We start from the raw sequence: 26,287 nt of genomic DNA, 5'->3' as shown, positions 1-26,287 counted from the left end.
CAGCAGCTGAAAGTAGTCTTGAAATAAAACTAGTCTGAGGGGCAACTTTTTTGAACGGTAAGGTCAAATTCCACTCTCAGTTTCAGCACTGCGGTCTCGCTGGGTGTCAGTGAGACTGCGCTGGTGTCACAGAGCTGATTCAGTCCCACAAGGTTAATGTCACCTGATCTCTCCAGCTGAACTGCCTCCCATGCAAACTGCTGCCATTTTTTCCCACAATGCATTAGAAGAAAACACAGATGAATCAACAATAGGTGCTTTGCATTACCACAAACTAAATTACCCTTTGCCTAAAACAGGCTTCTTGCATTACTCAAGCACTGTGAATCAGCAAGGACATGTCATAAGAATAGACTGAAAGAAATAAAAGTCCCAAAGCCACTCTAATTCTAAGAGCACTTCAACAGCAATTAGTAAATTTGCATGCTGAGCATAACACTTAGTAGAAGTTCTTGGTTTTCAAAAAATCCTGAATATTGAAAGATGAATTTCAATCTCTTAAATTTGTCTCTCCGAATGTGTCTAGTCAGTCTCACATTTAATTAATTACTTAAAAACTTGACTCTTTAAGCCCAGAGTCAAGTATGTATATTGTTTGACTTGTCTACAATAAAATACTGAACTGCATCACACACTTCTGCTTCTCAAACAGCTCCTTCACCTGTCTGTTACCCGAGGTCACAGTGGAAGGGCAAAGAATTTGAGAGGGGAGTTCAGGGAGGAGAATCCCTTTGAAAGAAGCAGCATCTGCACAGCTCTTGGAATGACAGCAGGGAATTACATTTTCCTGTCACTGCTGGCTGAGATGGGAAAAGAAAGGGGTATCCTGGGATGCCAGCTTCTCTCATACCAAGGTAAAAAATGGTTTGGGATGTCTTCTGAAGTGCAGCATAGCATACAAGCACATGACTTATCTTGAGAATGGTTATCACAAATAAAGCTGAAACAAAACCAACTTTAACAATTTTCATGTTGTCCTTACATCAATTACCAATAATTTCAAAGATCATACTGTCAACATATAAAAAGGAGAAACCCACAGCTTTCTGGCCTGCCAGGCAAGACGGGTTTGTTTTGGTTATGTTTGGATTTCTTTTAATCAAATCTCCCTAGCAGATTTGGGGGTGCAGGTTTTCTGTTCAAAACATTTGAGAATTCCAGCAGCATTCTAAAAAAATCTGATCTAAATTGGAATAAAAAAATTACATGTCTAAAAAATAGAAAGAGAGTAAAAAGAGAACATACATCACTTATTATCTTTGTTATCTCAGTTGCCTTTTTTATGTCTGGTCTGTTCAGCACTTCAGTGTACCTATGAGTATCTTGGACATCCTTCTTATAGGATACCTGTCAAAGAAAACATAGCTTTGTTTAAAATAAATAATAAAGTTTGAAGTCTATAAATAAGCTTTGAAAGACCAATCAAATCAGACATCAAACTAAATAGAACTCCACCTAATTTATTCCAACAGTGTTCTGCTTGACAGAGATTGTAAGGTAAGACCCACACACAAGGTAACACAATAAGGAAGAAATTCAGAAGCATAAAATACAATTTGAAATAGAAAAATTATTTTGCTTGGAAGCACAGTGGAAAATTAAAGCATTGCAAAGACACAAATATTAGGTTTTACCATAAAATTTCAGAGGACTTTTAAGAGTAGTTTTTTTTCCTGTGTTGTACCCATTTTTAATATAAACTAGCTGAGTCTGCTCTGATACTGAGTACTGCAGCTTAGCAGATTGCAGGTATACTGAAGAGAAACTGTAATTCTATCATAGTGAGTTTCTTTCTCAGTACTAGACAGACATGTAGCTTGTACGTAATTCAATGATACAGCTCCACCTCAGCATCCCCCCAATGCCACTTGCTCCTTTGCACAATCATGGGAACAAGAAGGCTGAGTGTTCCAGCACGTGGAGTACACAGCTGACCCTTTCTCTTTGTGCAGAAGCCACTTCCATAATGAACGGGCTCAGAAACCTTTGGTCAGAAGGCTCAACCACAGATAGGAGAGCCCAAACATTCTCCATTTAGCAAAGCAATCACAGAAGCAGCATAGACCTCAGGGACATTATAGAGCTTCGTAAGTTATCCAGCTTTTCCTTCTTTGTGGTTTGTCAACTTTTTCCTGCTCTAGCACATGTGCCAATCTAAGCCAATTTCCAAGGGCTGTCTTACGAATTATTCTTAATGACATGCTGTCCCTGGTATTCAAAAGTGTCTGACAAATTGAAGTTTCAGGCAGAAGTTGGAGAACATAAAATAAAGTTTAGAGGAAACAGAAAGTAAAAGAATATTTCATCCTTTACTAGTAAATCTTTTATATTTTCTTTTGTTGCTTCACAAGGTTAATCAATCTCTCAAGATAGTATTTCACCAGCAAGAAAGTTCTCAGCCTGAAGTTTCTTATTATAACCTCTGCTCCTATCTCCAATGTAAAGTTTCACTCTGGGTACAATGCAACCAACTCAAACTGCAGCAGTCAGTGACAAATATACTTCATAGAAATGGTATTGAAAAAAGAAAAGGAAAAAAATTCACTTTTTGGCAAATTTTTACATGCAACAGGAAAGTAATTTTGTGTCCATATGGCTTCAGCTAAGCAGACAAGCTAAACAGGCTTCACTGTTGGCTGCCTGCCCACAAATAGATCTTATAATTTTTAATCTTCCGTGACACACAAGTGTAATCACTAATAAAAGAAACAAATAAATAGGTTTGATGCATTCAGCCCAAATTATCACATACGTACAAAACAAAAGTTGATTCTTACAGCTGGTGGAAAGCACTGGAACTTTTGTTTTAGTTATGTTTAGATTTTCTCTAATTTTTAAGAAACTAGAGGTAGAGAGAAGCATTTGCAATTCAGGACTTTACATGAATTTAGTTAATTATATGCTGTTCATCCTAATGACCACATGAGGTGAGGTGAAAACCACAAAGGCAGCAGAAACAGGTTTCTGAATAGCACCCTATGATCCATGTAAATTGCAAATTAAGGGCCAGCATATGTGCTCAAAATAGAAATTAGGAATGTAGTGAATTTAACATCAGAGAATCAAGAACAGTGGTGATAAAGTTAAGGAAATGTGGTCACTTATTGCTCCCAAATGACATGATCATATAGTACATGAAATAATGGATTGTGGTTAATTTTGGGGAAAGGAAGGGGGGGGAGAAATAAGACAGTGACAGTCCTTTATATTTCTCCATTTTCAATTATATTAGATGCAAGGCCAATTGCTATATCTTTCCCTGAGTGAATTATTATTCTTCCTGCACCTAAACCAGTATACCTATTACTTATGTCTGAGGGAAAGTCATCTAGCATTTTACAAATGTCTGCAATATATATTTGCTCCATTCTGCAGCTTGTCATACTCCAGTGAGAATAAAAATGTTATGCAGCAGAACAGTAGTTTGTCAGAGGTAGGCCAAAGAAAGAAAAAATATGTTTCCCATTTCCTGAATAACCTCAATCCCTGGATGCTGACCCTCTCCCATTGGGACACTCTGCTGGCCTCTATTACACAGCTGCTATTCTGTTCCGTCTAGTGATTTTTTTTTTAATAGTGCTAGGTTAGAACAGTAAAACCAGAGCTATTCTGAGAGAGCAGGGGAACAGATGTACACAGGGAAAAGCAACTGGCTTGGTGTGTGCACCCATGGGCATGGATGGAAAGTGAAGAAAGCCCATGATGGGGGGAAAAGCAACAAAAGAAAGGAAGCAGCAGAAGCACCCAGAGAAGGAACCATCTTTTGTCCTGGCTGGTTCAGCCAAGAGGCTCATACCCTGACTGGAACTTCCAGGCATTACACAATGTCCTTACTCAAACTTAATTTCAAAGGGTCGCTCAGGCTCTACCAAAAAAACTATCAGCAATAGCTCAAGAATTGCTCCACTTCATGAGGATCACTGCATACAAAAAAAATTGTTTCAGCTGACTTTTGCATAGAAAAAGTAACTGAGATAACAATTTTAGAGCAGCAGTGAAAGACCTAGATGGAGAGTTATGGCCGACCAGTGGGAAATGCAAGCGAGGAAGAAGGAGCAACTAAGAGGGGAAAAAAAATGTACCATCTTGAGTTTTGAAGCTGAAAACAGTAAATTACAGATACCAATTAAATTTAAAATGGGTTTCTACCCAGTTTGAAATTACAATAAAACAAGGTTACATTGTTGAATATTATTATGAAGCAATAATTGGAACACAATAATTTCTCATCTTTAATCCTAAATGTGATTACATACTCTGAATTGCAACTGGTTTTTGCAAAGCATGGAGAATATTCAGGGTCTGCTCATAATCACTAGACTGATTTTAATAGGCCAAAACTCGAGCTCTTATAAAATGCATAAGGTCCACTGAGGAGAAGCATACTGATCTAGTTACTCCAGCAGGGTCTGCAAGATTCTTCATCTTACATGAATACCAGTGGAATGCACTTTAGTGCCATAAAGTATACAGATTTTTAACAATGCTGCAAGACATCTCAGACTGTCAATCAACAAACAGAAACTTCTACATGGTAAGCCAAGCAAACCTGGGTTTAAGAGATTCAGACCTTTCTTGAAATGTTTTATTTTCTCATTTATTCCAATACCAAACTAGTCCAAAACAATACAAAATAAATTACTCAAATATGCACAAGCAGCTATGAACGCATTTTGCGCTCTTAAGGATTCAGCAAGAAGTTGGGTAAACCTGTCTGCACAAGAATTTGTCTCTTACTGTTTGTCCCTGATCAGTATTTTCTAAGAGCTGTTAAGTTCACTAACTAATGGCCTGTCAGCTGTGTCTCTGCCCTCTTTCCTCTCATCTACACTTCGGGGTCCATCAACACTAAGAAAATGACTAGCTGGTGACAATCATCATTGGCAACAGCTTTTCTAATTCCTGCTCAAATGATGTTGAAAACTGTTTTCCGGCTTGTGTAAAAGAGACAAACACATTTCTGGCCCATTACAGATTGATGCAGTCATCCTTTCCAGTAATGGGCCTTAAAATTGATTGGCCCCAATTACACCAGGAGTAAACATCATTTTCAGCACCAGTTGCAAGTGGTCCAGGGGGACTTGCTGTTGACAACCACTGTCAGCAGAAAGTTAGTCAGTGAATGGTGATTTTTCTAAGACAGATACTGAACAGAGAGACAGGACAAGCCTGAATTTACCATGATCCGCACCAAAACAAACATTAACACTTGGGTATGTTACTGATGGTGTTTAAGCACATCCACTTTAAGATCTGCTGATGTGGTCTTATCAGAAAGAATGTAGTTTTTTTGTGTGTGGGGATTGTGACTGCACTATACCCTGAAAATGAAAAACAACTTACTCCTAAGAAAATACAGACATCTTAAATATTCAAATTTAGATGGTGAGAGAAACATATAAATTATCATTACCGACCTCATGTGGAATGGAAAGTGTATATATACACATCAGAAGTTTGCCCAGCTGCCAACTAATATTTCTAAAAAAAGCACTCTTTGTAGATAAGTATGAGAGAAAAGATACCAGGGCTTTAAAATCAGATGTGCAAACTGCCTTTTCAACGTCCATAGATGAGTGTACTGCAGTTTTCTTATTTGCAAAATCAGAAGATCAGATCCTTATTTCATACCATGTAATGCTGTGAGGAGAATCAGTCCTTTTAATGAAGCAGAACATTTAAACTGCTGTGCAAATATTTAGCATGGTTTTCCTATTCAAAATGCCCAGTGATGGACCAGGTCATGGAACAGACAAAATTATGACACACAGCTTTGAGTACCTTCATCAAATGCTATGTGCAGCTTCCACATAGACACAACATAGCAGGTGGCTCCTTTGCTTTAGACATTTAGTTCTCATGTCATTTCACCATTCAACTACATTATTCCATTCAAATGATACTCCAATACACATAAAGCAAAAATGTGACATGATATTGTTTTAAGACCACCACTTAGTTTCAATCCCAAGTTTGGAAACTTCCTGATGAGTTAACTGATCAGCTAAGCACAGACAAAGTAGGCTGATGGTCCCTACTTTGTTCTTCTGAATATGACTTTGTGTGCCAAAGTCACATCATTAACATTCACTTCACAAAACGCAAACACAATTTATAGAGAAAAGTACTCTGGTTTGGATAAACATGCTTCCTTTCAAGCATTATGTAGTATTTAAATTCTTTTTAAAGTATATTTTCTGTCATTAGAAAAGTTACTAGTGTTCATTTGAGAGTTATTTTCTTCAGTCTTAGTAAAAAAAGGAGAAAAATTATTTTATTAGACATGATCACATTGTTCAGGAGTTTTTACAGTATTTCCCTGTTACCCAGTTTCTGCCCAAACATATTAATGATGCCCATTAACATGCCCAGAATGTTAATGATATTCAAAGTGGTGTGAAGGCCTACAGCACACGAGAGTTTCAAAATGTCAACACAAATGTATGGTGAGCTAATACAGTTTTAATTTTTAAAGAAAATTGCACATTTCACAAAGCTGAGTAAAAATGTCAGCTGTATTTTAAGGCTGAGTAAATACTCTTAAACACATCCTAATCCTCTTAGATGCAAACCCTCCATGCAAAGGTTGAATTGAGTTGGCAGAGCATTGTAGGTAAATGTGCATTCTGCTCCCACTGGTAAACTGTACTGAATGGTGGATAAAAGAGCTTTGTCCTTCTACCTGCTCAATAGTTTCCCTTCTTTTTCTCTGCACTTTCAAAGCTGTGATTACACAGATACCCTGAAATAGTCTGGAAAGACAAATGCTCCATATTTGGGATGCTCGCTGTTCCATGTTCTGACTCCAAGATGAAAACTCACATGGTTTTTAATTAAACCTGTACATACAAAAGAAGAAATCCTCAGCTATTCACCATGATGCCCAAATATTACCCACAAGAGATGTGTGCTTCTGCTGAGCAATAACCAGACTTGCATAACTTGCTCCTTTGTGTGTGATAGAGATTTGTCTATTGTGCTGCAGCTGCTCATGAGCAACCAGAAAGAATCTGTTCTTAAACACATTAAACTAACTGGTTAGAGTTTTGTGTTGCATATGAATGACTTATTTGATTTTTTTGAAGTTTGCTCAGGCTGAAAATAATTTCCCTCATATTTTTTCATTATTTCTAACATGCTGTTAAAAGTTCTCATTTATCAAAACATCTTTCCCTCCCATGTTTTCCCTCATTTCCTTTTCTTTTTTTTTTTTTTTTTTTTTTTTGCTTGTTTTAAAAGGGTGAAAGATGAAACAACTGAACTTCATTTATCCTCACATCTGTAACCTGCTCTCCTTAATTCTATTAGCAGGTGATATACAGCTGTAGAAGGGGAATAGGTTTTGCACTAGCATACTAACACTCAAACTATGATGAATTTGCTACAGGAACTTGTCTCATATTCCTCCTAGTCCCTTCTGTGAGAGGGATTCACATCTCTCTTTCCAGCATTATTTCCTTTCCTAGCAGTTCACCATCATTCCTACTGCTAGATAAATAAAAAACCTCTTGCTTCTGGGCAGAGGCATTCACATTCCCAGCTCCTAGGCTCTGTCATCGTGACACCCTGATGCTTCCAACAGCAGAAACGGACAGTGTTTGACAGGAAGAGGGAATTCTGTAATCAAGGCAGGTTGCAAATTACTGCTGGGAATTCCATTGCAGGTATTTCCCAGCAGAAGAAAAAATTATTCTTCAAACATAATGCTTCCCTGAAGTTTTCCAGCAGCCTTTTAATCAGCAGCCAGCTGTCAAGATTCTGCACACAGACATACATCTAGCACTGACATTTAGATTTCAACCCACATAACCTTAGAGTGTTTGTTGCACTGTTAATAGGAGAAGATGGGGTAAATTTAAGATAATTTAAAATGAACACCCAAGCTATGTTTTCTACATTGTTAGCAGAAAACAAATATCCCATTTATCTAACAGAAAAGTGTTATAAAATGATATGCCTACCTCAATTGATTTGGTTACCTAAACAAGAATGGAACGGGATCATAACTTTTACGGTTACACATCAGCTGTTCTTAAAAGCTTTGTGTACCCCTTAAAATGGCATCACAATTTCAACCAATCTTCTCCTAAAATTTGTTTTTCTCAAAAGTAAGCTTTTACAAAACCTAAAGCTAACATAAATTTTTCTTCAAAGTTGTGTCTGTATCATTCAAGACTCTAATCTGGGCAGCATTTCTGCCCCAAGCAATGATGCATTGAGCTAGTATTTGCTAGCTTGACCATGAAATCAAACCTGACCTGATTCTAATAAGAAATATAAATACCATTATTAGGCTTTTATATTGTGAAAACCTTCAGAACTTCAAGAAGCTAACAAGCAGCTGAAAAAAAAAAGCAATCAACTTTCAAAATGTTGCTAAATACTCCTAGTTATTTGTAAGTTATCTAAATAAAACTACAAGAACAAATACTTTGGTCAAATGGTATAAACCAGCACAGGCATCAAACTCAACACCACAGCTCAAATTCTGTAAAATAAATAATTTATTAGTCTATTAAATTCTTTGGAAAATTCACTTGATACATATTCAGGAGATAGGAACAAACTTATTCATATGCATAAAAATGTGCAAGAGCAGGGCAGAAACAGCTCCCTTGTCTCCTCTACATAGCACCCCTGAAGAACTACCCAAGTACTGGTAGATGAAGACACTGAAACAAAACTGATGTTCATTTAAACAAAGAATTTTATACACTTTAAAAGGAGCTACAAGTGAATTCAGAAAAACTGTGCCTGCAATTTTATTTCAAAGTGATAGTACTTAGTTACTACTGATAAATAATAACTATCATTTTCCACTGCGTTCAGAATAAAATTCACATACTGTTACTCATGGCACATTTTATACAAACACCATGTCCTAAATTACTTCAGAGCAAATAATTTATAAAAAATAGCAACTAAGGAAATATGGAAATATTGCATGCCCAATTCATTTCAGTAAGCTGTAACAGATATATCTACCCAAAACAAGCACACTCATTTCAGATGGGGAAGTACTTACATCACTCTGGTGTTTACTGACTTCCATGGCATGTTTAACATCTGGAGGTTCCCTCATACGTGCATAGTCTGAAAATCCTTTCTCAGCATCATGTTTTTGTTTATAGAGAACCTGAAAAGAGCAACAATATACTTTTGTGACCTGAGAAGAGCAGGTATAATAACATGAGCTAGGTTAAACCTAGTGGCATAGTCTACCTGAAATGAGTCTACACTGAAATGAGAGCAGCTTCCACCCAAAACAGAGCCACATGAGGCACAGGCAGCAGTGAGATTTCTCTGCATATGTTACTGCAACAGATGCATGAGTAGACAGGGAAAAGAAATAGTAATACATAAACACAGAAAATTAAGCTTAACAAGTGAGAAGACAGCCCAGGGAAAACCTAATCAAAAGCTACTTTTTTTTAAAACACACTAGAAGCAATCAGCTATATAATTATTCTCCATTTTCAGAGAAAAAAAATATTTTATACATTTGTCATAAACAAACAGTTTCACTGTTTATTATATACACATTGCCCAAAGTTCTACTTCTTCCACTGTTGGGAAGCAACCAGCACAATATGCATTTTGACTTAGCCCCAGGTTCACAAAGAAAAATAATATTTACATTCAATTGTCATGATGGTAAATGAAAATGGAATTGAATTGTGAATTTATAAACACCTTTACTTTTATAATAGAACCGGAACTCACTGTTGGGCATTCATCCATCTTCCACTGTACTGTGTTATACTTACACACACACACTCACATACTACAACTGCCTGAAAAGCTGATCTTACACTTATCCTTGTCAGAAGCTCTTAGGCTTATATTAAGGAAAATTCACCAGGTTTCGATGTCTAAAAAGTAGCAAGCATCAAGAAAATTCATTCTCTAACAGCTCTCATGACCAAGCATTAAAATAATCCATAAGAAAACAGCAAGTATTAAATAAGATAGAAAGCTGATTAGGAGGAGAAGGATTGACACAAAAACCCATGGCAGCAATAAAAGAATATTGTGAAAGTTTTGAGACAGAAACTCTCAACTACAGAGATTCAGACTCTTTTAGGGCAGGATACTAGAATTGTGAGAAAATGCTATATCTGGTTTTGTTTAAAGCAAGATTTCATCTGAGTTACAGAGCAGTGTGCCCAAAGCAATATGTTAGTATCTGCCCTGACTATCTCAGATTACAAAATGATATACAGGCTGAGAGATTAAGACAAGAAGGGGGGAAGGGTATTTTTTCACTGCTACTATGTGAACAAAAGCACCAAATCAGGAACCTTAAAATGTGCCACCTCCTCATCCAGTCTAACACAATCAGCCCTCTGCAGAAACAAAGACAACTGACAGCGAAACAAAGAGTCCATAACTTGTCTACACTAGTTACATCTTGCAAATGGAAAACCACATAATCTTTAACACGACTGAAGCACCACTAACAAACGATTCCCCACAAAAGGGGAATTACTATTCAAACATATGCCACAAAAACTCTTTTGCTAATGCTCCTTGCTTACACTGTCACTTTTAAGATGTTCCCCACTTAATGGCATTATGAACAGAAGACCCATATGGTTGCTTCCAAAATCTACTAATTTACAGATATTTTATTACATTGCCATTTCGCTGGTTCAGGAGCTCTGTTTTTCCCTTGGTGAATGGGCTATGTAACCAAGATATGAAAACACAGTAACACATCAACTCTCAGCATGAGAAACTGAGCAGAAATTATGAGTATCCGCTGTCTTGGGAAAGGATGACCATTTCTTTAACTTAATGTAGCAATATTTTACTTGCTTTGGCATCTGTTCTTCCTATCTTTTCCCATTATTTTCATTAACTCACTGAAGTATCTTGTTGCAATCCTAGGCTAGGAGGGGTTCAATGGCTGTCTAGTTTAGTTTGGAACAGTTTAGTGCAGAACTATTCCCAGATTTGTAAATCGCTTCCAAGTAAGCATGAAAAGATATTTATCATTATTTCATCAATATTCTTATAACATTATTTTATAGGTTAGTATGCATACATTTATTTCTCAACTCATGTTAATTTTCAAGTTTTAGCTAAACTGAATTTCCTTAATCAAATCTACATATGAAACTACTCTACGCAGAGATCAAGCATTATAGGTCACTGACATAACCTTTACCCTGTAGTGGTGCCATTTATTAACTTGAGAAATACAAGGCAATTATTTAAGTAGGTATTACTTCAGATTGAACCAATTTGTAAGTACTCATTTTTTATTTTTTTCTCTCTTTTACACCAATGTGTCAATAGGAAGCTGCATTAAGGAAGGTTTTTTGTTCTTTTAACCCAGCTCTGACTGACCCCCTGTTTTGGCTCACATTAAACACTATTACATTTTTATTTCTATTTTCATTTATAGTCAGTAAGATGTGCTCTGAACTTAATATCCATAAAGTAGGATTTCGTAGAAGGAAATGTTCAAGAACACCAAAAACATCACTTTAATCTCCATACAGAGAATTAGATTATCCAATGTAATTGTGTAAAACAGAACTATAGAAGTCCAGAAGACTAATACCTGCCACCATAAAAGAGAGGAAATCTTGAATATGACATTTCCTACCATAAAAAACCCTGAAAAATTATATAAAACAAATTGATAATGTGTAGGGAAATTATGCAATAAACACCAAAATTTTTACTGTAGTAAAAAACCCCTCTGAAACTTCCTCTGGAAGTTGAAAACATTGTTTAAGATTGTCTTGGCTCATCACCTTTATAAAGAAACAGGAAATACTGTTCAACATTGACTCTTTGAGATACTGCCCTGTGCAAAGTAGAAAATTAAACTGCCTTCAGTTTGCCCTTTTAGATAAGAATAAAAACAGTGCAATCACTTCTTATGGCAGAAATAAAGTGATGAAAAAAGTGATGAAGTGCTTGGTTTTTTTTCAACACTGTTTCCCCCAAACAATTTTAAATACCTTTATCATTGTTTGTGACACTGTATTAAGAAAAATATTGTTCTACATAAGGGAGTATTCAGCATACTGATCTTCAAACAAAAAAAAGATTTGGCACAGAGCTAGCAACGATCAGAAATTTTCCTTCAGCAGTATTTTCCACAGGAATACTGCAATTTCTCCAAAAATTTCCATTTCCTTTAAGAAAAATCAAAATGAAGGCTCCCTACCTAGACTGCTCTCATCAAATTTATTTTCTCACTGCAAGAATCAGGGAAATTGATGAGAGCTTTGTAGGCTGATAAGGAGAGTCAAGTTATTCAGAGATGACAGGGGCTTCTCCTCTTTTTAGCATACCCTGGGGACAACTATGACAAAAGTGAGAGAGGGAGGAAATCTGGCTGCTCACTCTCAACAAAGGCATTTAGAAGGCCACAGTCAAATTTTCTGTGAAGAGGAAAAAAACTTAAATTATAAAAGCCACCCAAGTATGTGGGACTGTGAAACTTCTTTTTCATTTTCCTGAAACATTTTTCCCATAAACAGCATTGGGATTTTTTTAATTTTCTTTTTTACAGTTTTGGATAGATGTCATTCTTTATGGGTATTTATTTCCTTCTTCATGCCAGTTCTACATAAAACACAAAAGAGCAAACATGGGTTTCATGCAAAGGCCAGCAGGAAGTCTTGTTTCAGGCTTTCCTGAGTATCTTGAAGACAGAATTGAGTATGATTCAGGCTCCAGAGGAAGAGAACCACATGTGTCAGGGTGCTATACTCTCCATTACAGCAAGATCCTTATGTCAGTGCTGACACTGCATGGCAGGAGCCCTGAAGGAGGATATCTGGCTCAGCTGAAATCACTGACAATTGCCACAAGAGTTAAAGAATGCAAATGTGGTCAATGGTGCTGTGGTAGCCTGTTGGCTCTGGAGAGGACAGTGGAGGGCAGCTGTAGGTGGGGTATAACTCCTTGAGAAAAACAGGGTATTTCCCCTAGTTGCCTCCAAGTTCCTAAATCATATGTGTGATCTGAAATTGTGTATCAGATTAATACACTGGGAGGGATCTAGGTAGGCTGAAGACAAGGCTGCTGGGCAGCAGCAGCACAGAAGCACCATTTCAGGAGCAAACTTTGCACCAGGGGAGAGCCCATTTGTGGGGGACACACCTGTGCAAGGAGATCCTCTGCCAGGGGCACCCAGCCTCTGGGAAAGTCAGGGTCTCTTTCTTCCCCACCATGATCCTCCAGTCCCAATGCACCTGCTTGGCATATGAGGCTGTGGATCCTGCCAAGGACATGGCACCACAGAGCAAGGAGTCCTGCTTGATCTGCCCACAAAAGCATTCCAGCCCAGCATTGCATCCAAGAACAATGAAAAGGGAGTCAAAGGTGTAAATTTGTTCTAATGTGGGTAGGGAGAACAAATACTCGTATTTTCCACCTCTTGGGAAATCAGCACCTATTTTAAAATCAGGTTACTATAACTCAGAACCAGACTGCAATTCTGTGTTTGCGGCAGCCTTTTTGGAGCAGAGCTGGAGCAATGGGCAGCTGGTGCTGTTCTCTCTCCTTCCTGTGGAATATCTGTAGTCTCCTCCTGAAGTGATGACCTGTAAATTCACAATTCCAGCTAGACAGATGCAGCAGAAGCCCCCTCTGCCATACCCTGACCCAGATGAAATCTGAAATCCTTGTATTAGCTACTTAGGTACTGCAGTGATAGGCACAATGTGGATTAGATTTGAATACTGTGGAGAAGATTTTTCACTAGAAAATCCCCTGAGAGCTCTCTCAAAGTAGCATTAAATTCAGGTCCATTGCAGCAGTAAACCACAAGTTGGAAAAATGTGTCAGCGTATCTTTAGGTTTTATGGTATATTATGATTTATAATGCATCTACTCCTAAGGGGATAGTATGAATTTTGTGGGAAAAAATTTGTGTTTAAATATAACTCAGTCTATATGCAGATTTTTTTCTCTAGAACTGTGATATGATTGAAAAAAGCCTTCAAAAACTACCAAATAAAAATGTCAGTCTTTTCCTTAAAAGGATTTTTTTATGAACCAATAGTTTTATTTTTAGCTTCAGTTATTTATCTTTTCTGCCACATCACCAGTGTTAATTAACCTCATTTGTGTAAACTAATGTAGAATGCAATAATTTGGAATGAATTTGGGAGTAAATATGTGGCAAAATGGTTAACTAATGTTTTATAAATCAAGCTAATGGCTTAAAAACGTTATACAAGTTTAATTCCCAATTTATCTTTACTATAATTCTTCTAATCACTCACTTTACAATGAAATGTCACATAAATGCCATTTCAGCTACTGTGGTGCTTTAACTTGTGTGTATATGTTCCTTTTCAAATTCTGGAAACTAAAATGTGCTATGGTATTTGCTTAATATAGCCTTAACATAATGTTTTATATCAAAACATTTCTCCACAAGCTGTCCTGAAATTTTAGTCCATTCTTTTTTTATTAATATTTTCCTTTGTCTGAAAAAGTGTCACTGCATTACAAGAATGCATATTGAGATACAATCAATATTATGGATTTAGAAGCGTGCTCCCTTCACGCACTGGCTGTTTTAAACTATATGTAGTTGATATATTTAAGAGAGGAGAAAGCAAAAACAAGAAAACCATGGAAATGCTTAGTGGACAGAAAGCCATGACCATCTATTCAATGTAATTCTCATGAGTAACAATGAAAATCTGGAGCCTCATTCTTATTACACATGCTTAACATTCACAATTCCACTGGGATCAGTGGAAGTGAAGGGTCACCTGCCTACTCTTAGGGTATTATATTTTTGAGTCCTTGAAGGCAACTGAATGGGAATTTACTATTTTACTCGTTGTTTACAAGCTTTACACTATATTCAATATACTTGATTTCGTATTTTAATTGTATAAAATTTGTTTTAAGTAGTAGTATGCAGATCATCAGAAATACATTTACTGCTACCACTAAGTGCCTTTAGAAGTCATTAAAGCAGTTTTCTTTTCTTTTGCCTTCAGCATCAAATGTTTTATATAGCTAATACAACACCCAACTGGAAAAAGTTATATAAGATTCACCCATTCTATAAGGACCATGCAATGTCACTGAATTCAATAATTCCTTATTGCATTCATGGATTTCATTGAATCAAGGAATGCACTACCAACTTTTAAATGCATATTTAATAAACATGAATAAAATTGTCAACATTTTAAAAATGAGTAGTTTTTGAATTTAAAAAGCTATGGTGATAACTCTGGATGACAAGCTCACCCAAATAAATCAAGCAGACAATCAAGTGACCGTTCAAATATTTTGTTTAAAGTGTACTTATTCTGACACACAGTTAATCTAAAAATCATTTTTGCAATTCTAAAGTTGTACCTTGCTCTGAAGGTGCATTAATTCTTTCGCAAATACACTGTCAATTGTGGCTGGCATCTGCTGATAGAGAGAGTTGGAAAGGTCTTTCTTAGCAGCTCCTTTATATTTCACCTAGAGGGCAGAAAAAGGTGACATAAAATGCAAAAATGGAGATACAGTAAACATACTACTTATTTTTTCTAGTAAATAAAATGGCATAGACCAGAACTGGAAACATTTCATTAACTGTCACTTGCTTTCTAGGAAAACAACTTTAAATTATACTTTATGGGGATGTGCCTAATTCACAAAGCAGTGTAAAATATCTACTAATTAAATTCAATAATTTTGGTGGAAATACAAAACAAAATAAGTAAGGCTGTTTCTTCTATCCTTTCTCAGATCATTTTCCAATTTCCAAATCCAAAAATTACTTTTCCTATTTCTCTTTTCCAGAGTCCTGAACAATGGGAGCAAATGAGAGGTGGCCCATAAATATTTTACCAACTAGTAAGTACCAGCAATTAAATGTAGCTAGTAAGGGGAGGAACACTGAAGTTTGCCTGCCTGCCATCATTTCTGTTTCATCTGTTCCTATTCCAGTCTCATTTTTAAATTACGTTTTATTTATCCTGTGTTTCCTCCAGTATTCAGTATTGGCAGCACAAAGGGGTTTTACAGGAGATACCAGAACAATAGCTCAAAATGTACGAGGCTTTTGCTTCAGATCTAAGTCTTCCAAGTTCATAAAACAATAATGGCAACACTGCTGTGAAAGTAATCATAAATACCAAAAATATTTTCAATTATACTGTCTAATGTCACTTAATTACTGTGAAATATACAGTTCTTCAGTAGAGACTAATTCCCCAAATACATTATAAGTATACATATCAATAATTTGCTGTAATATTTGTTGCTGTTCCACAAAACAGAGGGCTCTTTTTCACTGAAGTGGATGTGCTGTTAAGAATGTTAGTGCCCAAGATTTGCACATACAGGTGATGGGACACTAGAGGTCAGTAATTTACAAGATAAACCATCCATCACATCATTGGCTTCAGGTAATGCTGCAATAAACAGACAGAGTGCTCAAAAGTGTGGTAATATCAAACCTACATGGTTTAACATTTTAGAATATTTTTATATCTCTAAATCTCTGATTAATAATTAGCAGCAGATTCTCTGCAATCAGATAGAGTAGATAAATACTCTCTATATACTGTATTTCTGTAGACTACAATAGTCTGTCTCTTACATAGTGCAATTACATGAGATTTACTTCCCTTGGGACATGCCACTCCTTCCCAGAAAACAGGAAGATAAATACAAGAAAAATATTCATTAGATGCATTTATATTGAAAGCTACTGAGCAAATTGCTGTATATCATAAAGAGAATTTAGAACGTATATAAGTTATGGAACCTCAGACAGCAAACTGGGACTTCTTTATTATAATCATAAAAGTGGCACAAAAAATGAGACACCGAAATTTTAATTTTTTGAAGGGCCACAGTGACAGAAAAGCCACTCAGAACCAGCGATTCCTAAATAAAGGTGAAACCTCTCTGGTGAAACTTCTGCTGCTGCTCTGACCTGTGGAAAATAATCAGAGATGCAATCCTACAGCACCTTGTACCTGGGACATGAAGAGCTGGCAGTAAATGCTGCTCTGACACTTTGGAAGCCGTTGATCTTCCTTTGCCACCACAGTTGTGTGTGTGTGCACATGTCACAGGTATGCAGAGATAGATAGATAGATAGATAGCTAGATAGATAGATAGATAGATAGACAGACAGATAGACAGACAGATAGACAGACAGATAGACACACAGACAGACATGCAAGTGCACTGATGGTACTGACCTGATGTCTGCCCCAGCCCTCTTGCTGAAGGAGGACAGGGATGATAGCATGGAAACATTTTCCTTGTCTCCTTCTGTTTGATATCAGGCTGTGAAATCGCCACAGCAGGGAAATTTTGCACAGGTGTAATTTGCAAACCTTATCACTGCAGAAAAAGTACTTTCTTTTCCTATTCCTCAGTTTATCCAAACATAAAACGGGATAGCTATGACTTGCTCAGAACCATTAATAAAGTATCTTCAAATCCCAAAATAAGTGTCATATAATTCCAAATCATTATTATTATTCACATTGCAGCACACATTAATTACAGCCTTTGAATTCACTTCAGCCTTAAACAGAATTATTATTTGAAATAAGCCATCCTTCCCCTGCTAAAAATCACAGTACTCAATTGAAAGAGGTTTTAGGAAGGATAAGAAGCCAAGAAAATTTTTCAGTCTTTTAGATCTTACCTCAGAAATAAAAGCACCAAGGCTTTTCACATGTTTTAGCTGCGGGGTGTCAGGTACAAATATGCACTTGCCTTTAGATTTTTTAAACTCTTCTTTATAGTGTATCTACAAAGAGAAGAAAAAGAAGTTTAATTGTTCTTAAAAACACACACACATGAAAGCAAACATCGGTTATTTTTGTTTATTTTTTTATTATTTCTATTTTATTCATGGATACTGTGCTGGACAGCTTGCAAATACCTCCGGCTGGATCAAATTAAACCATAAAGAGAAGCTACGAGTTCTCACGCACATTACCAGGGCTATGTAAAAGTCACAGAACTCTTTAATAATATAGATGAAAAAGACAGGATTTTTCTCTACATCTAGAGCACATTTTCACGACTGTTGTAGATGTTTCAGTATCTCTAAAGAAAGACGAATGGAATAATTGATCTCCTTGATCCTTGATCTCAAAGATAAAAATTGTTTAACTTCTAACACAGACCTAGCAAGCACAGAATCTGTATATCATCAAATGCCCCTTTATGAATCCAAGAGTTATATGAATAAATTCAGGAGGCCACTGCCAAACCATTGCCTACAAAGCACCCAACTCTCATGGCATTCAAGTAATTACAGAATTTCTTTAAGACCAACCAAAGTTTAAATTGAGGCATTTTTTAAAATGTGTGTGCACATAGGAAACCATGGAAAATTAAAAAAAAAAATCACTATGATATATTTGGCAAAAAAAAAAAAAATTTAAGCAACCAACCTTTTTCTTACAATGGGGCAAACAGTATGGGCAGGTCTAATAATCATATGAGTGTTGCTGAAGTCACAGTTATTGTTTGTATTAGTGAGACTGCAAGAAGGATAAAATCTATGGACATGGTTAACGTGTAGGAACATTCATCATATACGAACTGCATGAAGAAAGATGGTGAATTATGATGAGATGCACTAAGTAAGTTTTAACAACAGACACTTTACATGGATAGCCTTAGATGCTTTCCGTGACATTTCTTTCTTTGTAAAGAGAATTGTTTAGATCAATTCAAATTGAATTATTTAGTACTAAGCTTTCATGGTTATTATCTGCTACCATTTCTCTAACCTCATTTTCACATTCTGCCTAACAGCAGCTCAAATTTATGTACTCTAGACTTGCTGACAAGCACTGACAGAAGCAATATGATCTGCATCTGAGCATTACAGAAATATGCAGCCTTAATATCCTCTTTCTCTGAATCCCTAATGGATATCACAAGTTCTAGTGTACGCTCCTCTACAGGGACTTGGAAAACTTACGAGAAGGATGGCAGCTTACACAGAATCAGCTCCTGTGCTTTCTAAGGCAAAGTTTGTGTCTACTGAAAAATGGATTACATAATGCCAAATTCATCTCAAATTCATGACTACTTTATACTCACACAGGAACCAATTTTGCTTGATATTGACCTCATTCAGATTTGGACTACTGAGAGAATCTACACATCACTTCCAAATCACATTGTCTGCTTTTGTGAATTACAGTCTATTCTCAAAGAAAACCTTTTGGTGAACAATGGGCAACAGTACTGTGTCATGACTTTACTCACAAAGCCAGTGGTTCATGTAATCTGTTGTGACATCATACACACAGGTAACCACAGAGCAACACACAAAAAAGACACTTTCATGATAAATATGAGCAGGCACTTACTGTCCAACCTGCACACATGCGTTGGAAGTTTACAGAGCTGACTGTCTACTGGGTGAGTTTGATGGTATTCCCAGTAGAAATTCCTGTAAAGCTGTGACTCTGGCAGAGAAGACAGTCTTTTTGCTAATAACTTAGATAAATCATCCACAGATATCTGAAAGCTGACTGTAATTATATCCATTTTAATTGCAGAGCAATAATTACATTCAAGAATCAAACACGAAAGCTTCCTAAGGTATCTCTTAATTGGGGGAAATGACAGAACATGACTAGAAGAAACAAAGCTGTTCTGCTGTAGAAGTCATGCTTTCAAAAGAATTGAAAGCAGTAAATGACTAATGCCACCTCCTTAATCGTTTATTATTCACATTTGTTATAGTAACCCATACAGACTCAAATATGCAATTTAGAGAGAACATATAATAAAACGTTTGGTCAAATTCTGATCCAACAAACTCCATTCTGCTACAGTATTGTCTACATTTCTTGGAATCAGAAAGATGGAAGATGAAACGGGACACGTATAATGAAGTCATGACATCTGCAGTTATAAAACATATTTAGTGTAAATGATGCAAGGAAGATATTCAAGAGCTTGCCTATGATTCAAACATAACCAATGAATGGAATGAACAGGCAGAGAAGCTAATATTTCTCTTCAAAGTCAGTAATTACAAATTCAGATGTCTTAAATATTGAATAGGAAATTTTGCCTGCGAGTGGCTTACCCCTCACCACAAAATATGCTGTTTACGTTGAGCAGATCTGGTAAGCCTTGTGAAAAAAAACAAATAGGAAGAATTTGCAAATGATAGCCTGGAGCCACTGCTCTTTCAATATACTTCTGAAGTTCAATAGCTCACTAAAGGCCCAATTTTTCATAGTTCTCTCCAGATCCTTTTCTTCTCCCTGACTCATCATAAAACTACTTCTGACCACGGCACAACTATCCAGTAAAGTGGATTAAAATTCCTAGACAACCACCAAAACATTAAGTTTCAAGCTGCATTTTTTTTCTTAATGGTTATTATATGGGAAGATCAACTTTATAAAACAAGGGCATCCAACCTTTAAGCCAAAGTTTCCTGGTTCACCAAGAAAATTCATCTCACCCATGGCCTGTTCCACCAGCCTTTTTCAGGGCGAGAAACAGAAGGGAGACTGTGGGCTAAAGGAAAGACTTCAATGGTAACAGCATAATCCAAGCAGCCTCCATTCCTTTTATTCAGGGACACATGCTCATCTAACTGTAATATGAATATATACACAAAAGCTATTTTTAATAATCTTAACATCAATGGTGTAACCATGTCAAGAGTCATCCTGCCAAGATCCACTGTAGAACTGTCATATCTAAAACACCCATTTTTGTTTAGAAAAACAATAAAAATGTCTGAACCTTCTTATCTAGCTTTTATGCTAGAACAAAAGGAAACTTCCTTCCACTAAGTATTCACTTTCCAAACCAACATTTCTGAATTTATAATCTCTTATAAGACTAAGGACTGTGTCAGAGCACAGATTCATCTAATACAGAATCCTTTCTCTGTGGCCATAGGAACCTAGAGTAAAGCATGAGAAAATGGCAGGCATACAGTATTACTATTAAAATACATAGTATTTTAGTGATCTCCCACAGTTTCAAACTCAAGGTCCTCTTGATTTAGAGGCTGTGAGTCCGGGTGAACGGCTGCACCCAGAATTAGGTAGTCAAAACCCTGTTAGTTTGGCACAGTGTTTCCACTATTGGCTCTAGGTCTTTTTGGACTTTGCTTTACAACAGAGACTTCCTAAACCTAAGCTGGACTCTGTGCAAGGACAGATAAATAGCAAGCAGTCCTATTTTTTGCTTTAGAGGAAAACAAGTGCTGGTACCACTCATCACCACAATTCAGCAGAATCTTCAGAAGGTGGTGTCTGCCATTCCATAAAGGATTATAATAGTTTGGTCAATTACCTTCTGTAATTGTTCCCATCTCTGCTTATAACTATACTGACAACATCCCACCACATAATCAAAACAAAGAAGAGATGAAAATACACTACAAGCAAATGGACGAGCTCGATTTCAATGTGAAAGAGAAAAGGCCTGGAGAGGAAGGCAATTCATATAAATCAAACACACATGACAGTTTTGAAAACATCTGTGGAATAAAATTTCATAATAAGGGAGATTAAATGGAACGACTGTCGAGAGAAACAATCCAGGGGGTATCACAGCCACAGAACAAACATCTGCCAACCTCAAATGAAACTGGGGATTTTCTCAAGAACGGGAGCAAATAAACACTTCACAGCTTCCCCTATGTACAGCTCAAGGCTGGCAATTAGAGATTCACCAAGGACTGCCAGTGTAACACTTTTTCAAAACCATATTGCCAAATTAAAGTCAGCCTGCAAAGAATGCAGGGCAAGCATAATACAAGCCCAGTATCTCAGGCATGTGCAGATGAAGGCTCTGCCTTCTGATGGACAAGATGTGCTGACAGCTCCACCATCAGAAAAGGACAATCACCCAGTCTCGTGGCCAGCAAGGACACAGGCTGCTCCCCCCAAGGTCATCTAAAGGGCCAAACCGAAAGCGCCATGAAACCACTATACAAATAAAATGTACAAATGTACACCAATCATAAATCCACACAAATAGTAGTATGTGGAAAGGTTCATGCTAAAAAGAATAAGGAATATATTAAAAGTTCTGAATGTCAGCAAGTAAAAAAATTGAAGGTAAGAATGCAAACTCTTTGCAATTTATTAGTCTCCACAACGAAGTGTGCAGGGTGAAGAATTTATACCCAGATACAAAGGACTTCACTGGTCATGAGAAATTCCAACATAGCAAAAATTCCGGGAAACAAAATTCATATTCTATGCATATTCCATTCAAGCCAATGAAGAAAAACCTACTGATTTCATCAGAGGTTGAATAAAGCCCCAAAGCTGGATGTTATTTTTAAACAAAGAGCCTCTTTTTTGAAATTAGACTGGTCTGGACCATTATATATTGTTCTTGCTTTGAAAGCATTAATAACACTTTGCCATTATGCTTGACATATCTCAAGGAAAATCTAACACACTTGCAGGCTAAATGCATCACAAGTTTTCAGCAAAAGCCCACATCCCTGAACCATTATAAGCAGGAGAAGCCTGGCTTGACTTAGCTATTCACCTTAGCTCTCAAGTCCCTGCAGAAAGTCCAAGAAAATACAGCCACTCCATTTATCCATTAATTAAGAGCCACAGCCAACATTACTCCTAATGGGTACACAGCAGAGTAATAATTCCTTTTCAGTTAAAGAAAAATTTCTTCAGCATTTTTCAAGGAGTTTTTTTCTTTAAGAACAGTGACCATGTTTAGAAAGAAGCTGCATGGATGCAATAAATGTATATTGGGTCATATAAGTGCTTCAGGTCCATTTTCATTTTTGCCTTTAGAAGAGTTGACAGGCACTTAACACACCATATGCCCTTTTTCCCAAAGAAAGCATGTATATATCTATTAGTAAAAATATTATAAATTTCTACTGCTTCCTAAAGTAGGTTGAGTTTACAAAGGAGTCATCTTGGTAGCTTCTCTTAAGGATCTATCCAATTTTCAGCACTCTTTCTGTGAAAACTGAAGTAGGAACTGTATGGACAAGAGGAAAGAGGAAACTTTGACCTTGTCAAGTCACACTTTCAAGCCAGCACTGTAACACATCCCACACGTGTAACTTCTCACATCCCAGATACTGCTCTTCTGAGTTAACTCTTCTTTTCTGACACACAACCCCTAAAAATTTATACCTAAAATGTAGATTCTGTATGTTCTATTCCCATTAAATTAACAACCCGAACCTAAATATCATATTACAGCACAAGTCCGATGCCATTTTTTGGTTTCTTTAGAATATTTGTTGAAGTAAGTCACTCTCTCCTCAGGAAGGTCTCCTCTCCTGTCACAGCTTTCTCACAGGAGAAATATCATTCTCTACACCCATGTGGTGTAAAGAGTGCCCCCATGAAAGGACAAAGTTACTTTTTTCAACACACTGTCCCAGAGAGAAACAGAAAAAAAGGTAAATCCGATCCTGTTACATTGAAGCAATCAGATCTACTCCAATTTAAAATGTCTGGGATCTGATTTATGATGTTTATATAATGTTTATATAACTGATCCACAGTTTTAAAAACCTACAGTAACTAAATCAAGAATTAGAGAGCTAAATATTTTTAAAAGATATTCTAGTATTTGAGTGGATTTGTCCTATGAGCATAGTCAATAACAATATGCTGAGCAGTTCTGGACATCTATCAGCACAAACAAAAGATAACATTAGAAATTTATATTTTCTTTTTAACTTCCCTCCTTACAGCTATGTATACTGGAACCCAGTTTTCTTCAAACCAATTAAATTGCATAGAATACAAACAGAAAAAATACCACTTTTTCCTGATGAAAGCAGCCAAGGAGTTCTCCTGGCAGACACCCTCTGCCTGAGACCCACATTTTGAAACACACCTTTCTAGGGCCTGTGCTTCGTACCATCCAAGTACTCTGAAAAGTTCATTCTTCTGTGGCCGATAATTTATGGTACCAGAGTAATCTGTGATTTTCTATTATTTTGTGGGCTTTTATTATTTGAGCCTTGGATGGGCACACACTACACTGTACATATTTAAGAGAAAATATGTATCAAATATAAATGCATTTGAACGAAGAAATGCAAATATGAGAGTGCAAATAGCCACCATCACTTACATCACTTATTAATTCACTGCATTTTCGGGCCAGTTCCATATTTCTGTCCTCAATAACAGGCTTGAGGAAGATCTGAAAGAGAAAGATAATCATTACAGGTTTATTGTCCTAAAGAGGAAAAAGACAGAAGGAAATAAGTACTTTGCAAAACTATTGGGCTTTAACTCACCTTTTCTTCTTCTTCTTCCCAATCCTCATTTTCATCCTCCCTGAGATCCTGAATGGCAGACACTCGCATTTTAATACTTTGTGGGAAACAATGAAAACTCTTAAAAGGTTCAGTGCTGCAGGAAACAGCTCAGACCCTCCAGCATGCCTGGAATCAATGCTCCATTTGTGTCCTCCACTGCACTTAACCCTACCACAGCTCCTTCCTTATTTAGGCAGCACTTGACAGTCTTTATCTGAACAATTCAGAGTGAGTGAACTGAAAGGCATTGCAGATGGCCTTGCTGGCTATCACTCACAGCAGAGCTAATACTTTCTTACTGATAAAATATAATTAAATGACCTATCCCCAGCAACTATTTTTAAAATTACTACAAACACAATTCAAATACTGTGATGCAGTTAATTTGTAATGTACGCAATTTAGTAAAATTAACAGGATTAAAAGGGGAACATTGACTTTAACTTTATGGGAAAACTGCCCAATTTTAAGATTCAAGGCATCAGTGACTCTAAAATCAGCTATGACAAAATTTAATTTTACTGTCCGAATAATAAGGCTTCTTCAAAAAAGTTACTTTTTTACACACTATTCTCATCTTCCAGTAGATGTAACAGCTAGAAGATTTTTTCAGAATTACTTCTTTTCCACAAAGCTTATAGAATTCCTTAAAAGTTTTCCATAATCATGTCAGCTGCAGGTTAAACTCATGCACGCAGAGATACAGACAAGTCTGTACTACAAGTATACACAGCTAAATATTCACACAAACAGTATGTTCCTTCACTGTTAGAAACTGTCATGGTCTGTAGTCTAAAAACCAACCTTTTTCAGTATGAAGTCACTGACTCCAGCTGCAATGAAACTGAAAGATATCCTGATGTTCATGGGTGCAGTGTCAGTGTTTACTTCTGTAAAACAAGCAAGAAGGTATTACAAGACCGGTTGGAGAAACCAGCATTTTAGTATCATTTTTCTTTTTAAACTGAAGCTTGTATATTTCTCATTTTGTAGAGGTTTGAAGTTCATCTAGCAAAGTCATTCACCACTGCGCAGCTTTGCAATCAGGCAAAGAGACAAGGAATGAGTGCTCTTAAAAACAATTCTTTAAAGAATGTTAAGTACGTGTGCCCAACACAATGTCCAGAGTCTGTTTAAAAACACACACTTCCTTAGAAAAAGAAACATTTCAAAGATGAGAAAAAAATACAGCATTTGATTTAGTTAAGGTCTAAAAATTTGAAAAATTAAGTATTAAGAACAAAGGCAAGAACTGTTTTCAGCCTAAACCAAGAGAGAGAACTCTTTATACATTATTAGTACAGTAGCTTCAAGACTTTCCATTCCACTCTCAAATAGAAGTTCCTAAATTTCAGGTTTGAATTTTCAGCATTGCTAAAGTTCCAATTAAAACCTAGAACTCTAGGTTGCATAGGTGAGAATTACCTGTGATATATGCTGACTGCTTTTGGAGTCCAGGATCCTTCATCCTGCTGGAAACAAATGGTTTAGTCTTATGAGTATTCATAGTAACCGGTCTTTTTTGAAGATTATGGCTACAGCAAATACACTGCACAACAGACATGTACAATGTCATGTCTACAGCAAATACATCTGTACAACTGACTCATGCATGATTTTAAGGACCACATGGTAAGGAGACAGAGTACCTACAAAAGTGTCAAGACAGAAGTGCAGCACTAAAGCTTCACTTTGGGATTCTTGTGATAGTATTGCCACTAGTATATGCTTTCAGTGCAGTTAACTTACTTTTCATTCCTATAATTACTAATTTTTTTTAAGTGGAGACATTGAAAAATATTTAAGAGCATATAGAAAATTATTTGTAGCTGCAAAGCTTGTTGAACATAGGGAAATCTTTTGCTATTTTTTGCACTGGAAAGCAAATATGGCCAAAATTACCACAAAAAGCTTTGTGTTTTGGGGCAAAAGGGAAGTGTGTGGCTTTGTAACATGCTTTTAACATTATATCTGGTGGGTTTTCAGCAGCTGGACAGACCAAAACGTACATATTAA

The 26,287-nt window shown here is 36.6% G+C and overlaps 1 protein-coding gene across 2 annotated transcripts in view; it reads right to left on the bottom strand.

The window, feature by feature from the left end:
• NEBL (nebulette) overlaps positions 1–26,287 on the bottom strand; it is a 249,811-nt gene that overhangs the window by 65,428 nt on the left and 158,096 nt on the right. The window contains exons 1-8 of one of the 2 annotated variants that reach the window (XM_041486252.1): positions 25,697–25,743; positions 25,076–25,161; positions 24,251–24,298; positions 24,082–24,153; positions 17,654–17,758; positions 15,352–15,462; positions 9,026–9,136; positions 1,246–1,347 (exon numbers count right to left, since the gene is read on the bottom strand). The exons of the other annotated variant lie outside the window; for it this stretch is intronic. Of the exons in view, the coding sequence (XP_041342186.1) occupies positions 1,246–1,347; positions 9,026–9,136; positions 15,352–15,462; positions 17,654–17,758; positions 24,082–24,153; positions 24,251–24,298; positions 25,076–25,161; positions 25,697–25,739 (678 nt within the window). The 5' untranslated portion in view covers positions 25,740–25,743. Of the gene's footprint in view, positions 1–1,245; positions 1,348–9,025; positions 9,137–15,351; positions 15,463–17,653; positions 17,759–24,081; positions 24,154–24,250; positions 24,299–25,075; positions 25,162–25,696; positions 25,744–26,287 lie in introns of those variants that run through there. 2 annotated transcript variants of the gene reach the window in all.

This window comes from Pyrgilauda ruficollis, unplaced genomic scaffold, assembly GCF_017590135.1.
Source record: "Pyrgilauda ruficollis isolate IOZ18807 unplaced genomic scaffold, ASM1759013v1 scaffold12, whole genome shotgun sequence".
Classification (NCBI taxonomy): domain Eukaryota; kingdom Metazoa; phylum Chordata; class Aves; order Passeriformes; family Passeridae; genus Pyrgilauda; species Pyrgilauda ruficollis.
Note: the sequence above shows the minus strand (reverse complement) of the source record. Positions and strands in the feature narration are given on the sequence as shown.